At 43.3% G+C, this 17315-nt stretch overlaps 1 protein-coding gene and 1 long non-coding RNA gene across 3 annotated transcripts; both read left to right on the forward strand.

The window, feature by feature from the left end:
* The first annotated feature begins 746 nt into the window (after positions 1–746).
* LOC127302697 (uncharacterized) lies at positions 747–5655 on the forward strand. The gene is made up of 8 exons (XM_051333236.2): positions 747–1099; positions 1205–1565; positions 2696–2818; positions 2905–3054; positions 3488–4262; positions 4655–4776; positions 5062–5137; positions 5225–5655. The coding sequence occupies exons 1-8, from the start codon at positions 829–831 to the stop codon at positions 5249–5251; spliced, it is 1905 nt and encodes a 634-aa protein (XP_051189196.1). The 5' UTR covers positions 747–828; the 3' UTR covers positions 5252–5655.
* A 3058-nt stretch (positions 5656–8713) lies between these two features.
* On the forward strand, positions 8714–12236 carry LOC139831693 (uncharacterized). 2 transcript variants are annotated; one of them, XR_011746132.1, is made up of 3 exons: positions 8714–8944; positions 11164–11259; positions 12076–12234. It is a non-coding gene; the product is annotated as an uncharacterized lncRNA (long non-coding RNA). The 2 variants fall into 2 exon arrangements; XR_011746133.1 differs by lacking the exon at positions 8714–8944 and adding an exon at positions 10053–10435 and having other exon boundaries at positions 12076–12236.
* Positions 12237–17315: the final 5079 nt, after the last annotated feature.

A 17315-nucleotide genomic window follows, 5' to 3' on the forward strand; every position in this document is an offset into this window, starting at 1 on the left:
TGAAATTTTTTCGGAAAAATAATATTTTTTATAATATGAACTTTCCAAAATCTGAATATTTCTAAATTTATAGATTTTCGAAAAATTAAAAATTGATTTTTTTATTTTTTTATATGAACAATTTTTGAATTTGAACAATTTTTGGATTTGAACATTTTTCGAATTGAACATTTTTTGGACTTTGAACAATTTTTGAATTTGAACATTTTTTATGTTTGAAATATATTTTTCAAAATTTGAATATTTTTTAGATTGAACTTTTTTCAAAATTTGAAAAAAAATTAGATTGAACATTTTTTCAAAAATTCGATTTTCCTAAAATTTGAACATTTTTAGAAAACCAACATATTTTAAATTTGAACATTTTTCAAATACGAACAATTTTTAGCTTTGAACATTTTTTCGTTTTGAATACTTTTCAAATTTGAACGTTTTGTCAATTTTGAACATTTTCAATTTTGAAGAAAAATAAAAAATAAACAGAAAAGAAAAGAAAACAAAAAAGAAAACAAAGAAAGAAAAGAAAAAACTAAAACAGAAACAGAAAACTAAAAAAAAAGAAAAAAGGTGAAAATGGGCTAGGCCCAGTACCAGACCAGGGTGTGCGGTGCTTGGTAGGCACCGACCTGGTCGGTGTATAGGATTTGCCCCCGGGAAGGGAGGACCAGACGAAAATGAACAGAAGAAAACTGGAGCCCTCCCGCTAACGGGCCGGCCCACCTCCAGTGCAATAAATAGGAATTGCCAGAATCGGGCCAGTAGCGCAAACCCTAATCTACCCAACCCTCCGCCACTGCCGGCGTCGGCGCAGCAGCCGCCGCGGCCGAAATGGAACCCCGCCGCGGCCGAAATGGAACCCCGCCGCGGCTGGGAGCAGGGGTTCCTCCCGCGTCTGCTGGAAGCCTGTACCGCCCCCCTCACGCCCGTGGCATCGTTCCAGATGCGTCTGATGGCTGGAGGTCTTCTACACCAGATGCGGGAAGCCAGCACCGCCCCTCTCCCGCCCGTGGAGTCCGTAAAGGTCAATCTGGTGACTGGAGATCCTCCACAATGCACCGGTCCCCTGCCGCCCCTGGTGCGGGGAGGTCGTCTACATCAGGTACGGAAGCCTTTACCCCTCCAGCTCCTGGAGATCATGATCATGGAGGTCGCTATATGCACGTTCCAAGCGCTGATGCAACAGGTACCTCCGTTCTTGCCTCAGGTACCGTACCCACTACGTTCGGCAAGACCAGCTTCAAGGAGGATTCAGCACCTGATCTAATGCTATCCCCAAAGGATCTTGAAGAAAGCATGTCGGTCATCTGGGAAGCGATGCAAGATGGTGAACCTTCATGCGGCCCCTCAACACCCTCCCCACCTCGTGAACCCTCCCTTCCCCGTGAAACAAGGCCAAGGGCACCAATGTCGGCAAGCCCACCAAGGTGGGGAAGGAGGTCGTCAAATACTTGTAGAAACAGGGTTCGTGACAGTCGAGAACCAAGGAAAAGCCAGCCAGAGCCTGTAAAGGAAGACCAGATAGACATTGAACAGTGCAAAAGATCCTTCAGATCCTTCCTGGATAAGTAAGTAGTGCGGTTTCCTACTTGTCCCTCTGTTCCGTTACATAGAGAATCGAGTAGCCATTGTTTAGTATTAGTTGCTAATGTTGAAGTTCCACCTGTAGTTTTGGAGTTGTTAGCGCTGTATGCACTTCGATTTTCATTAACCATGCAAACTATTAATCAATGCCTGTTCCCTATCAAGCCAATACTTCCCTGTCATTCGAGCTGTCCAAGCCATCTTCGCAGCAGTATGTAACCATCAAGAATTCCATGACAACTTGGCATCAAAGCTTACGTGATTATTTGCACTTGATACCATTAGGCATTCTTTTTTGTGAAGTTAGTAGTGTCCAAAATTACCATGTTCTGGACTGCAATGCCTCATAGGTTCTGATATCAATTGTGGCACACATTCTGTTCATGATGTGTTAGGTATAGTCACATACAGTTCAATGAAAATAGTCAATCCTAGCTTCTATAGAGCTGGCCAGGACATTAAATCAAACAGTCAGTTAGCAAGATATTATAATCTCGTATGACAAAGTACTTGGTGTGTTCTGTGTTATTGCTTAAATAGTGTGCTTGGTGGATCTAGAGTAGATCATGTATATTGGTATCAACCCAATTTGGTACCAATACAAGTTGAGCAAGCCATTCTCTGAAACAGCAATGGGGCATTCTTGTATGGCTATTTGTACCGTTTTCATGAAAGTACTGACATGGTAACTTCTATATCTGGTAGCCACCTCTTCGACTAGCACCATGGATAATTATTTGTTAGTGCTTGCTCTCTATATTACATCTGGTTTGTTTAGTTTGCTCTGTTTGAACTGTTTTTCGTAGTTATATTTTACCTAATCCATTGCTGTCTAATTATTTCTTGACGAGTTTAAGGCTGCTTATCTGGCTAATATGGAACTTGTTAATAGTGTTTTTTTTTATCTAAGCTATCTGTAGAAATATTTTAAAGTTTGCCATCTATGGCGATTGGTTACTTAGAAGTGATTAACCGTGCAGTTCTTAAAGGCCTCCCTGATATCATTTATTACCCGGGTAGTATATTCTGTGACATACAGTTACCCCATTTGCTGTTTCCTTGTATGAAGCAAATAAATGTTGTGCATACATCTAAAATTGTGTTCTCTATGCAGGTTCTGTGTTGAATTGGCAAATCAGATGTGGGAGAAAAAGTCCTTCAGCTTGTTGGTTGATTTTGATGAAATGAAGAGGGTCAACAGAAACCTGTGTTACGATATTACAAACAACTATGAGAAGTAAGTCAAATATATATTAACAGCAAATAACTCTGCTAGTGCAAACCTTTTCAATTGTTATGATAACCTTTTTGCTTACTCTACAGGGTGAAGAGTTCTTTGTCTACTGCTGCGAAAGAATTTTTGCTTGACCAATTCAGCTCGAAAGCAACTGATGGAAGGTTCCCGTCAAACGAAATGCTAGCCGATAGTGTTGAAGGTTTCACAACAGTATCTTTTAGCAGGATGCCCAAGAGGTACAATAATTTCTCTTATCACATACTACCTTTTTGCACTTGTTTAGCCTATAATATATGTTTGATATTTTGAAAGTATCAGACATGCTGAGTCCATTTTTCTTTCCAAAATGCTTATCTCATAAGGAATGCCTCATTGTCCTACCCACCACAATTTATTGAGCTTTAGCATGCACCAGGGGAAGCCAAAACTGAATTCACAAAAATCAATTTGCCTCCATAGTAGGATATGCCTTTCCACTGTATCAGCCAGTGGAGCAAGATAAATAAAGGGTCTCTTTCTCATAGTGCAAATGAAGGATTCTTGCTATCTTGTAGCATAAAAGTTATCGCTATTTGTAGCCACCAAACATGATTTGGGGAAGTTACTTTAAAACCTTTAGACTGTCATCTTCTTTCATGTATAATAAAATTTGGAATTAATTGTCTGCAGCATAATGTCACTCGAGGATCTCCTGAAGAGGCATAAAACTACAACCCGTTACCTCTTCAATCGCCACCGCAAATGCAGACACCTCATTGCTGTATTTGCACCCGTCGCAAGAGATGTTTTGAGGAGAGTTGTGTGCTACATCACAAAACATCACATGGATGGATTTGCTTGGGATGGCAAATGGGAACTTTCCGATTGGGATGTGATAGATGGTGACTGCGTGGAATTGGTACCAGCACCAGTGAGGCTTGAAGGCCGAAGCATGTCTGATTCGGATCTGGAAGCAATTGCAAAGAAGATTATCCGGAAGCTCACTAGCAATGGTGAGGCTGATGGGATCTTTCCGGCTTACCTGGAGCATCTGTATGCTCAGTTACAGAAAACTGAAATGGCTTCCATAGAAGCTGCTGATTTCAATAAGTGGTTTTATGAGTTCCTGCAGTTTCATCCTTCGCTCATGTCATCAAGAGCAAGAAAAGCTCTAATCAAAGGTCTGTATGAAATTGCTGTGAACTTGGACTACATGAGCGAAGAAGATTATGCTGACATCTTTGGCAACAACACCTTTGTCGGAGGCTGGTATGCCTTTATCTATAATGGATCCAAGAATGTTCATCCAATCCTATGGAGTTGCTTTTGGGGCAAAAAGTTTCCTGATGAGAAAATTGAGAAGACAAAATGGGCAAAAGAATGGAAACACCCATATCAAGAAACAACAGGCGGTCTTCTAAAATTGGTTCGCCATATATTGGTGCACACTGACCGCGCAACTAGAGTAAGTCTCTAAGTCCCTTCTGTAGAATTTATTGTAGGCCTTGTTATGTCTTATCTGAACTCATATATTTTGAATGTTCCAGTTTTTGTACTATTTATTGCAATCCAGCCGTTGAAGACCCTCTCTGCCACAATACTGCTTGTTTTTACTGTTGACATCTATATTTTTTAATTTCCCTCTTGCCAAATTGTTGATGTGCTGTTTACGTCCCTATCCCCTGCAATAACGCTTGTTTTTACTGTTGCAATCTACGACCTCTGGCCTGTTTAATTGACACTGTTTTGTATGTTCGTACCTGTTTTCCTCTACCGGGCCTGCGTCGATTTAATCTGAAAGGAGGGTGTATATATTTTAATCCCCTCTTGTCTAATTGGAGTCTTTGCTGTTCACAGAGATTTTGGGAACAGTATATGAAGCATGCCTGTGAGCCGGAGCTCTTTGTGGCTGCTAACTACAAGTTGTTTTTTCCAGAGTTCATCAAGCTTATCTTCAGGAAGAAGAAAATGGTTGGAGAGTAAGTTTTTGGTTTTTCTTCGTCTTTTCCGTTTAACTAGTTGGTGTCAGCAATCTCCTCCTTTCCAGTCTGGAGTAATTGTGTGTAGAAGTTCTGTGTAATGGTAATAGTGCAAATTAAACGCCATCATTCAATCTTAGGTAAATCAGTAGATAGTCATGAATCTGCAACATTTCAAAACTCTTTGGAAGTGCTTGACAGTACTTTCAGCACATTTCTAACTGCACATGATAATAGAACTACTTAAATTGTGGAGCCATTTAATATATTCCACTTCAAACACAGGTTTGCTACTGAGTGGGGATTTTACAAGTCAACAAAAAGTTTTGTGGCTCAGGAGTTGCCTCTTGGAACTAATTGTGTAAGTGAGCATTCTTACTATGAGTTCTATTTATATTTTCTTTTAAATCTTCGATGGGATCTGATTGTGTTTCTTTGTTGTTTGCAGTCTGGCAGTGGAGTTCTGCCGTTTTGAGGTGCATTAGGAGTGAAACTAACATAGCAATCAGTTTGTGCTTTTCCGAGGGAGACGGGAGTGTCTCCATGTGGAGAAGCCTTTTTACAGCGTTTCATGCTTTGACTGGTTGCTGGAACTCTAGTATGCAATTAAAACTGCTGTTAGTAGAAGTGAATTAAACCTGCTGTTCCGGTGTTTTATGACGTTATCTGGCATGTGTGGAGAAGCCATTTGGTTTTTTTCGACTGTTTCATAGTCTAGGATGTAATTGAAGCTGCTTTTCAGGCGGCTTGTGACGCCCTGAGAATTTTAGTATTACGTACCACCTCTCTCCACTGAAGGATGCTCAAATGGAATTTAGCTTGTGAAGCCATTGATGTAAGAATAATGAATTGAACTTAAGGACTTGCTTTGACTCTTAAGGGTAGGTAATACTAAAATTCTCATGGCGGTCCCACTTCCCCTTGTCCAGCAGTGGCTACCGCAGCTTCTGGATCCCCTGCGCTGCCGCTCTCCCTCTTCCTCCTGGTTTTCTTCTGCGCTTGGAATTCTCTGCTCCAGCAGACCACCAAGCGGCCGGAGCCGCCTCAGATCCTGCCCCGTCCGTCCATCCAAGTCCACCGCCACCGTGCTGTCCTGTTCCCTCCGCGCGCCCTGAGTTCCTGACCCTCCTGCGCTGCTCCTCCTGGTTGATTACCGCGGTTGAGCATGGCCGTGGAGGAGGCGGTCGGCGCTCCTCCAGCTGCCTGTATCTGGCTAGCTGTCTGGGACGAGTACATGGCATCCAAGATCGACTCGTGGAGGCGGAGAAAATGCTCACGTCTGGGAATAATTTGCTAGTCGCACAGTTGGGCTTCATTTAGAAATAAATAGGCCGCTACCACATTGAGTTTTCCAATGATATTATATTGTCGCAACTTTGCTGCTAAACTGTGCAATTTTGGTACCCTTTAGGGCAACAAGGATCCACGATAAAGTAACTTTTGTGCATGATAGGCAATTTTAATGCCCGTCTGCGCAATTTTATTGCGTGACAAATAATTTTTTATGTCTGACATGGCAACATCAACTTTGGTGCCGAACGACACAACTTTGATACCAGAAACCGCAACTTTTTGTGCTCAACAGAGCAACTTTGGTTCCCAAGGAAGCAAGTTTTGTGCCCAATAGGGCAAATTCGGTACCCGAGGGCGCATATCTACTGCAGAACAATGTATAATAGGGCAACTTTGATGTCCGATGATACGACTTTGGTTCCCAAAGATGCAATGGTGCCCCGTGGAGTAATTTTGGTGCAAACAGAGAAACTTGGGTGCGTGGTAGAGCAACTTTGGTGCCCGATGGTGAAATTTCGATGAACAACTTTGTAGCAAAGGGGTCATCGACACTACCCGACATTTTTTTACTATTTTCCGTGTCCTTGTTTTTTCTCCTGCCCTTTTCTTCACCAACGGGCAATCAAGCTCAAAAAAATGGAGGAATAGACCCGGCTAATCCCTTCGCGCTCGCTCCTTGCGCGCCTCACGCCGGAGCAACATTGGTGCCCGACGACGCAATTTTGGTACCATGAAGAGAAATTTTGGAACCATACGAAGCAACTTTGATGCCCAGAGGAGCAAGTTCGATGCCCGATGGAGCAAATTTGGTTCGTGACAAAGCAATTTTGGTGCCCAAGGAGCAAGTTCCATGCCGAGCAAGTTTGGTGCCAATGGAGCAACTCTGGTGTGTGATAGAGCAACTTTGATGCCCCTTGGTGCAACTATGGTGCAACTTTGGTGGAGAACAACTTTAGTGCCTAACAAGGCAACTTTGGTGCCCCTAGGAGCAATTTCGTGGCTGACTAGCAACTCTGATGTAGAGCAAATTTAGTGCCTAATATCGCAACTTTGGTGTCCAACATAGCAACGTTGGAATGGCTTTGGTACCTGTCAAGGAAACTTTGGTGTTCGACAGATCAACTTTGTTGCCATCAACGGAACTTTGGTGTTCGACAACGTGATTCTGGTGCCTCACAAATAAACTTGTAGCGTCCTACAGGAAATCTTTTGTGCCCGACGACACAACTTTGGTGCCCAAAAGCGCAACTTTGGTGTCCAAAAGAAAAAGTTTTATTGCCGAGGGTGAAACTCTTGTGTTTGACAATTCTCAACTTGGTACTTTGATGTTTAACGATGCAACTTTGAGGCCCGAAGGTGTAAGTTTGGTGCCCAAAAGCACAACTTTGTTGCCTACCGCTGAACCGAACTTGCCTACCTGCTGCACCTCAATTATTTATCACGCACCAAAAATACTTTGTGAGGCATCAATATTCTTTTGGAATGTTTCCTCGTAGGTGGCGAGCGCTACGATCCCATGTTCGGCCTGATGCTGTAGCTGAGGAGGAATCGTGAGCCAGATCATGGGCGTGGCTCACAACCTCAAATACTGGAACTACCTTTGTCGTTGTTTGTGATGCGTCGCGATGAAATGTTATTGCAAAGTTACTTTTAGTTGCTACTAGTAATCAAGCACGTGCACATGCACGTTATGTATAATTGTATAAGTCATTATCTCTTCTGAAAAAATAAACAGATCCATTTTGAAAAAAACCACAATAGTTACTGTCTTTATTATTTTCCTTGTAGGTGGAACAACAACTCATCGTCAAATCAGTCAAGTTGATTTTCTAAATCCGACAAGTTGCTTTCCTCTCATGAAAAATAGATCTGGTAATTAAGTTACTGTTGCAGTGTAGATATAGAGGACATGCCGAGGTCACTGCTTAACACAGTCCTTCATCAATGGTTCTGGACGGTATGTTTTGTTTGATCATTTCATAGGCTAAATTTTCATCACGAAAATTACTCACCTTTGATCTGATCAAAAAGAAGTTACATTCTTTTAGACTACATGAATTAACTTCAGAGTTTATGATGGTATTAATAATTGTGCATTTCGTATGTAGTCCTAAATCTACTTATAGCATTACATGGTGTACTGAAGGAGTCTAAACAATAGTATTATTTGGAGAAGGATGCCCTAATTTGGCCCTTTTTTGCTTTAGCCAAAAAGTCAAAAATGCATGTAATTACTGAGATGAAGATTACACTTTGTGGCTCAAATATCATTTAGATTTGATAGACTGATTGCTGCCATTATTTATTGAGTAGCTTAGAATCAGAGACATGTCATAGGGGACTATCTCTTCAAGAGATGCATCTGTTGGGAAGGTTGTACGTTGCTGGAGCAATGTTCTTTTGCATGCTCCAAGTTCTTTCACTTCTCTTATATTTCTCCCTTAATTTTCTGTATGAGCCTAGCCTGAATCTAATTAAAATACTTCCGGATATAGAAGACACATGCGTTTATTGTTCATGTCATCGTTTGGTTCTATGTTAATTTACAGGGATTGTGCATTCCACATCATTTCCCCCTGCCATCTCACTACCTAAAAAAGTAAGTCAGGTTCCGTGTTCCGCCTCCCACAGCTTTTTGCTCGTCCCTTTGTCAAGCATAGTTCATCGCCCACTAGAAAAACTTCTGCCGAAAAATGGAGATCCCACATCCGGCCGCCACCCCGTGGATCTCCAGCGACCCCAAACCTCACCTGAGATCGCCACCCTGTCCATGAGAGAGTTGATGCTTCCGGCAGGAAGCCTCCACGGAGTCATGGTCCATGGCCGCAGGGTCGCCTCGCGGCATGTGGATGGCACCCTGTCAGTTGAAGAAAAGGTACAACCTTATCCCCATCCCCTTGCATAATATATCTAGACTGGAGAACTAGATCAAACTTATCTGGACCAAAGAACAATCGTACGTATGAAAGGTGTGTCACAGAAGGTGTAGTACATGTTTGGGTTATCGTCGTTGATCAAATCTGTAGCGTCAGCCCTACGCATAGATAGAAAAAATATTTAGTTTCAAGGGCTTGACCAAGAAACACCATGAGAAGATCCAAAGCATGCAAGAAAAAAAATGAAAAAAGCACTGGCCAACCACGCACGGCTCGTCAATTTGTCCACCGTGGGTTCATTCTTTCCCCTTTCTTTCTCATCTCCCCACCCAAGACCTAGCAACCGCCTAGCGCGGTTGCGCCGCTGCCCTCCTCCTCAAGTTCGCCGCCGAGGGTGACCCTAACAACTACGCTCACATAATCGCCAAGGAAGAGAAGGTCCTCAGACCGCGGAGGCCATCATCGCTAAGTTCATCGACTGCCTCTATCGCTCCTAGGAGAACCACACTCAATGGGGATGAGGCGGACCACCTAGGGCGCCGAACAGTGCGCGGCAGCGCGGTCATTGCCACGCGATTAAGGCTGGACATACGGGCCGAGTTTTTAGCTTGGCCCGAGCTTTTCGCGGCTCGGCCCGAGTTGAGCTCGGCCCGTAGAAAAGGCAAACCGAGCCGAACCCAGTTTTCTGGATCGTCACGGGCTTTTGGCTCGGCAGGCTCGGCTCGGGCCGGCCCGAAAGCTCGTCATTTTTTAACGAATTAAGAGGGAGGAGGCGATCTGGGCTGCTTTCTGGCTTCTGGCCCATGAATGGTGAACGAATTGATCGACTAGGTCAGGTTCAGGTCTCGTTCTTGTCTGGTTGCTTTGCCTGTCTCCAACCCACGCAGAATACGCATAATCTAACTATTGCCTGGGCACTCTCTGGTCTTAGGCGGTGCTCCCCTCTTGATGACGTCGGATCGGGATCGAACGGATCGAATGAAGTTGCGGAAAACAGTCAAGAAAAACAGCCCTCGGTCATTGACTTTTCGTCCCCATTCCCCTCTCCCCTCTCACCCGTCAGGCCGTCAACATCTCCTCCGATCCCACCGCTAAATCGGCCTCGTCGGCGGCGGGAGGCCCGGTGAAAGACAGTGGGGTGGGTGTACGTTTAAGGGAATCAGTGCTAGGGAGCGTTTGACGGTGCGGACGTGCGGACCGACATTCCCGATGGGGTAGCCGTGGTGAGAGGGGATCATTCAGTGGCGTGCCCCCGCGAATCGAGGCCGGCGACCATCGATGGAGGATCATCGGCGGCGCGCCCTCGCTAATCGATGCATCCAAGGTGGGCGGCCGTCGTGCGAGGCTCGGTGAAGGAGTATCCGGTGGCATCGCTCTAGGATTCGACACATCCGAGTACTGTGGCCCGTCGGGGACAAGCCACGGACGAACATCAGCTGCGTGGTTCTGTGTCAAGGCGGATGTGTTCGTCTATCAATCTTTTTGTGCTGGTGAGTGTTTCCGTCCGCTGCCCCCCCCCGCATTGTTTCTTTCCGTACTGAAGTTTTTCCTCTATTTCGCGCGTGAATCAACCACGATTTGGCGGACCTACAGAGCATGTCATGGCATACCCTGGAACACATCCGTGCTACTACCTGATAGTTGAAAAAAACAGCGACACCATGAATTGAAAAACTGCTCGGCTGTGCCCAGCCGCGGGTACTGAGAGTAGAAAAAAGGAACACTGGTCAGCTTTGTAGGTTTTCCTAAAAAAATGAACTACTTTGTAGGTTCTTTTTCTCACAGGATGTAAAACTTGCATATAAATACATGCAATGTGTTAGACTTGGAGAGTACTAGTTTTGTGGGTTGTATTTTTCTTATCACAGATGTAAAAATTGCCCCTAAAATACATGCTACTCTCTTAGAGAATACTAGTTGCATTTTTCCACTGTATGTATTTATTGCACCTAAATCACATGTCTTTTTTTTTGTATCAACACTATCTGTAGGATGTATTTTTCTCCTATATGCAAAGTGCAACATCTCCCAATGGTATACATTTAAATCTGAGTGCATGTATTTTCCGGAGACTAGCTAGTTCATGCCGCACTCCATTATCATTATTATGTTTGAAGCTTCCAATTCCATCCTCTATGAAATGCTAGCGTATTTTCTTGCCCTTCTCTGTTGTTTCTTCTAGCCGGTGAGAAATTCCCTGGGCTGTGCTGCGTTGCAGGGACACCTTCTCGAGGATTGTCAAGAGGAAATCGTGGAGGACTTCTCCGGCATGCCATACAACATGACTGTTGCTCAGCTGCCTCTTACCAACATGGTAACTAACACGCTCCCACCACTTGGATCTTCACAGTCTTGCACTCTATTACATCCTTGGTCTCCATCATGCTTCAAGCTACTTTTGTGTGGACTACTGATGCAAGGACGACACTAGTTGTAGGTACCAGCTTGCAAGCTTCTTTAGTGAGGAAGCCTGATGGTCATATGACTAGAAAGTAAATCGCGTTGTATTTTATGCATATGGATGTATAATTATGTCCTTATATTGCATAATAGGATGTACTTTCATATTCCTTGAAGTTTTGGTCAGATTAAACAGTAGGTAACATCCTGAATTTTTTATCCAACATGATGTATTTTCATGATTATATTGTGCATACGGGATGTATTATTATATCACAGGAAGTTCTTTTGCATCCCTCGAAGTTTTGCTTCACATTAGACAGTATGGTTCTTTCCGGAACTTTTTTTTATTCAACATGATGTATTTTCTCATTAAAATTGCATATGGGATGTATTATTCTAGTCATAGAATGTACTATTTTTATTCCCACAAGTTTTGGGTCAGATTAGATAGTAGTTTATTCTTGATTTCTTCTTGGTTCAACCTGATATGTATTTTTATTCTGATACATGTTAATCTTCCATCCCTCGATTAAATATTTTTTTGATCAAAACCACATCACTCTTTTCTATGGTATATGTAGTTTGCAACTGATGAATTGTATATGTAGTTTTCGATGTAAACTGCATTGTCGCACAACCATAAATATAGTTGTTAATAGTCTGGAATGTATTTTTTGAACACAAGATTAACCCGCAGATGTAATGACGCTGATATATTTACATGTAGGTTGCAGCAGGGAGAGGCCTGGTTGAAGCGTAATTCTTGTCGATTGGTTGGGCCAAATTTTCATCTACGGGTTGCTTTGAAAGCGATGTGTTTTGTTACATTAAAAGGACGATGGTGAAGTTGTATATATGATGTTTTTTTCGGTTTTGCCAACTGCATGTGTGAATGCATTCTTTACAAGATTTAGTACTGTTCTTTCTGCCGTGTACTAGCCACGCGTGTCAGAGAAGGCATGACAAAGTACCGGGGGTAGCTGTTTTGGGTTCACATTGTGGTTGTATCTTTTTACAAATCATGGGAAAGCTAAGCATCGCACGCTGGGTCAAGGAGAAAATGTGGGGGACCAAACTTTCCTTTTTAGCAATACGTGGAGCAGACAAACTTGTTTCTTTCCATTTTTGGGTGGGGCACCGTGGAAGACTACACAGTGCCTGGACACTGTGTAGCAGCGTCCCGCAGAATACCACGCGCCGCCGCCGCCCCAGATGTTCACCACTTGCCGCTGCACTCCTATCACGAGCTTCTCTGCCGCGGACACCACAGGCCGCCGCCGCCAAGACACAGGATGCCCTTGCCCATGGAGCCGAGCTCCAGCACCCACACCGCCGGTCACCACAGCTTCCTCCTCGCGGATGGTCCGCTGTCCTCTCCATTCTTCTCACTCCCTCTGCTCCTTCCTACTCCGGCGCGCTGCTCCTCCTGTCATCTCCGTCACGTATGTCACTCCTCACCGCTGTTGCAGAAGATGGGCCCACATGGTAGTGGCACATACATGGTCGGCTCGCGAGCTGACCCGAGCTAACCCGAGTTTGTGCGAAGCTCGGGCCGAGCCTCTTTTTCCAGCTCGTGAGACAAACGAGCCAGCTCGAGCCGAGCCATTTTGTAGCGAGCTAAAGTGCGGCTCGCACCGAGCCCGGCTCGAGCTGGCTCGTGTCCAGCCTTACACGCGATCCAAGATCATCGGAAAAGACGGCAGAAGCAGCGGTGGCAATGAATCCGAGTAGTCCTCAGGGCTGAGCTCAACATAGTGACTATCTCCGGGAAACCCAAGTGGAACTATGTTGCCGGCTACGAGAGCGCCCACAATTTTTCACGGGGTATTCGGTTAGTTCCTCTCCTTGATCCATTCGGTTAGTATTTTCCATTCTGAGCTCGACTAACGACAGGGATCCATGCTCCTATCACTGACAGAACGATCCCCACAGGTCACCTCCGGTCAGGACGCAAGCTGCAATCTCTCCATGCCGGCTCAGAATGGTTGTTTGGTTGGGCGACATAGACAGTAGGCGCACCTCTTCGCGTCAGCCTGTCCCGAAAACCCAATGCACAAGAAGGCATGGAACGTCCCAGGCAATGAGTTCTCATGGTAATGTGATGTTTGTATGATATGTACTTAACAATTCCAAGCAAGAGATTGCTCGTGTGTTCAAGTAATTTTGCTTTTGGGGAGATGGATTCGTGATCCCACTGATTGGTAGGCTACATTAGACGACGAGAAACAATATTTGGTGATTGCTTGGATAATTTCTAAGGTCTCGAATGCTGCATATAGACAAAATGACAATCTATTGTAGAGACTGTTTCGAATGCAGTCTGTAACTGATATTGGGAATTTCTATAGACAACAGATGTCTAAAACATTGCACAAGAAAGATAGATGGGAACAAATGCTGGCAAAGACGAAGGATCAGAGAGTGTTTCTTCTGAAAATGAGGCATGCGAAGAAAGAGAGAAGAGATGAGTCCACTGATTCCAACGTATAGGTATTGCAACTTCGTTCACTTGTTCATTTCTATTATCATTCTGAACACAGTTTGATCTCATTCCCTGCTGTAGCTGTTGTCCAAGTAGAATGCCATATATAAGGAGAAGTTTGCACAAGAAAGATAGATGGGAACAAATGCTGGCAAAGATGAGGGATCAGAGAGTGTTTCTTCTGAAAATGAGGCATGCGAAGAAACAGAGAAGAGATGAGTCCACTGATTCCAACGTATAGGTATTGCAACTTCTTTCACTTGTTCATTTCTATTATCATTCTGAACACAGTTTGATCTCATTCCCTACTGTAGCTATTGGCCAAGTAGAATGCCATATATAAGGAGAAGTTTGGTTTTGCATGGAAGATATGTGTTCCTACTTCCTAGCAGGGCCGCCCTTGAGGTTTATCTACTCACCACATTATCCCAAAAATATGTTACAAGAAGATCATTAGCTTTGTTTTTTTTGTCTCTATGAGATTTTGTTGGTACTGGTTTTGCATTGCTGCACTTTGATTGTTGATTTTCCGCACTCTCCGTACTTCGTCAGGTGATCGTTCATACATTATCACCACTTTGAAATAACCTAGGTATCTGATTGATTTATTTGCTGATGAGCAAATCAGCTTGCTCATGAGATTGCTAAGTAGCCAGGAGAGCTGAAGGGCGTTTTTTTCGTGTGTGTTGGAGATAGTGTGCATAAGCTATGCATCACCAAATAAATCTGCCGATGGTGACACTATGGATGATTGTCAGCCCCAAGCAGGCCGTGCTCTATGCTAGCCCGCCCACACGTGATGCCTTGGCTTCTAACGCCCCCCCTCACCGGTTTGGCCCCAACGCTGCCACTCCCCAAGCTGTCGCCTCCTCAGCCACATCATCTCCCAGTTGTAGTACTACTGCCATCATGTTTCATCTATTGAGGAGTAGTCTTTCCGGCCATGATGAAACATGGTTCGGTGGGCGAACTCCAATGGAGAAGTCTTTCCGGCCATGTGCTTTACTTGGTCTGAGATAACCCATATGGGCATGTCCTGCTGCTCTTCGGCCACATTTTCCTGATCTATTCCAGTGCAAGGCAAGCATAAAAAACCAAAGGTTGTGGCTTGAAACCAAATTTCGTTGCTAATCAGCTGCCTAAGTGAACAATGAGCAAACTTGTGGAGAGCCATTCTAAATGATGGTAGCACACTACTACTTGACACCGGGATAATAAAAGTTAGGGCTAAAGCACGGCAGGAGCTTGTTGCCTTGCATACTCATCTAGCAAGACCATGATTAAGGGGATCATAAACTAGCAGAAAAGAGGTAAGCAACAGTTCCGGCATTGATATGTAAGCTATAACTTTAAACATAGATTTCCGTTCTCATATCTTCCTAAATCATTTATGTCTTCTGCACATCTTTCTAAATCATTTATGTGTGCTGCACATCTTCCTAAATCAGTTATGCACTTATGCATCGCGCACAAGAGCTACCGTATATTTATGCAAAGTAGGTTTAGGAAATTACGTCAGTGTGGTTACCTACATAAATACTTGATGCATTTATGTACAATTTATTATCCCTTAAAATTACTAACGTTTATGTTTACCTTGTCTATATCGCCCTTACTCTGATATACCGCACAAAAAAATTGTTCTAGGAAGTGAGTATGTTTTCTCAGTCGGACTTATCACTTTTGTGTCAGAAAGTGAAAAGACTAACATATAGATAATTGCACTCTATTTCCATATTATTTTTGCAAGAAAATGGGAAAAGCAACCAGATATTCAAATTCCATATGTTCTTATCTTATCATGTTCAATTTAGACTGTAAGCACGAATCATTTCCCAATTTAAAGATGTTCCTTGTCTTGTTTCATCGTGTCTGCTGATACTTTTCAATCTACTACAGTTCAGGTTATATGAAAACATATGGTGTATAATAAAGCGCATGTTTCTTTTAGCTTCCTAGCATTATATAACCATGGTAACATAAGATTCTGTCAGTTGCAACTAAGTTTTGCACAATATTTGGCAAGATGGTCATGTTTTGCAGTATATATATCTGGTCATTAGGCGATTACCAAATAGGTACACAACATGAAACAGATGAAACAACATTATTGTCTCCCTGTAGTAACATCTCCACAACCAGTTTCTAAATTTTGAAACTACAACCTGAGTGAACACCATGTGTGTGTTATAATTTTATTTTCTTTATAGAATGTTTATTTGTTTTACTACTCACGTGAATTCAAATTGTGTATATTGGTCGACATACTGAGACATGCCTTGCATGTGCACATTTACTAGGTGAGTTTGCACTACTGTACCACCTGCTTTAAGTACTCGATTTCTTGCTCCTTGAAGTAGTTGTCCATCTTGGGAGAGCTAATGGTGCCACACTTGCAGCGGATTCCGGTGGATTGATGGAGGAGATTGGGACGATGAGGAGGAAAGGGAAACAAACATAACGACTTACTCTGATTGAGAAAACTGTTCTTATTGTACAAGTACCATGGCTAATCAAATCAAAAGAAGACGGAGGTTCATACTTAGCATGTTTTTGGTTTGTGCATCAAATACAGAGCTTAGGCTTCTTATGCACTGAAACGTTAATCTGAGGCAGCCTATACCCGTGTAATATCCAGGTCCAGCCAGTTTTATGTATTATGCCAAAAAATTTAGGAGTTCCTTCCCTAGCCATTTCACCCTTGTGGGTATATGCTCTTCATCTATGTAAACATAAATGGCCTTTTGTATAAACACATGTATACTGCTTCTATATACCTTCTATGTGCTTACATGTAAGTTTTGATTTCCATGCCTGTGGAGGAGTTTGGGATTTGGCCAACGTCAAACAACTCAAATTTAATCGTTGTATGTCCCAGTTTTTTAGTTCACTCTGAATACAGATTTAAGTTTCATAAATTTTGTCAGTTTTCAATAGGGATAGCTCCTCTGTGACAAACATAATCCATACAACTTTATTTTTTGACTTAACATGCCATATTTTCCTACTTTGACATCTCGGCCACAAACATAAAGACCATGTTTAGAGTAAGAACATAACGTTGTGCCATGAAACATGAGCTTAATTAGGCGATATTTAAAAGCCTACTCCATAATTAGATTACATTGTTGTTATTGTTGGTTTCCTCATGTTTATAGCTCCACTTTTTAGAATGTTTTTCTTGTTCCTTTATGATATCTACTTGTCACACATTTTGGCATCTGTCCTAAATTTTGCTCCAATTTATATTTGCATGTATGCACCATTGATTTGGTTTTTCCATGGCGAGGCTGGCGCTAATGAATTGGTTGGCTCTACTTGGTAGAACCAGAGTGTCTACCAGGCCTAGGGCGGAGGTTGTAGGGGAAGGAGGGAACGGCGTGCATGCGGAGGCGAGGGCGCCGGCGGCAGGGCGCCGTCGCGCGGCTTGGGGAGAGGCGGCGCACACGGCAGGGAGGCGGCTAGGGTTTGGGGACTCCGACTCC

Source organism: Lolium perenne, chromosome 5 (assembly GCF_019359855.2).
Source record: "Lolium perenne isolate Kyuss_39 chromosome 5, Kyuss_2.0, whole genome shotgun sequence".
In the NCBI taxonomy this organism is placed as follows: Eukaryota; Viridiplantae; Streptophyta; class Magnoliopsida; order Poales; family Poaceae; genus Lolium; species Lolium perenne.

Bases quoted from the DNA above. Each gene is read 5' to 3' on its own strand.
- LOC127302697 (XM_051333236.2), top strand. From the start codon at position 829: ATGGAACCCCGCCGCGGCCGAAATGGAACCCCGCCGCGGCTGGGAGCA. The intron at 1,100-1,204 runs GTACGGAAGCCT...TTCTTGCCTCAG, and splicing joins GGGGAGGTCGTCTACATCAG to GTACCGTACCCACTACGTTC. The intron at 3,055-3,487 runs GTACAATAATTT...AATTGTCTGCAG, and splicing joins TTTAGCAGGATGCCCAAGAG to CATAATGTCACTCGAGGATC.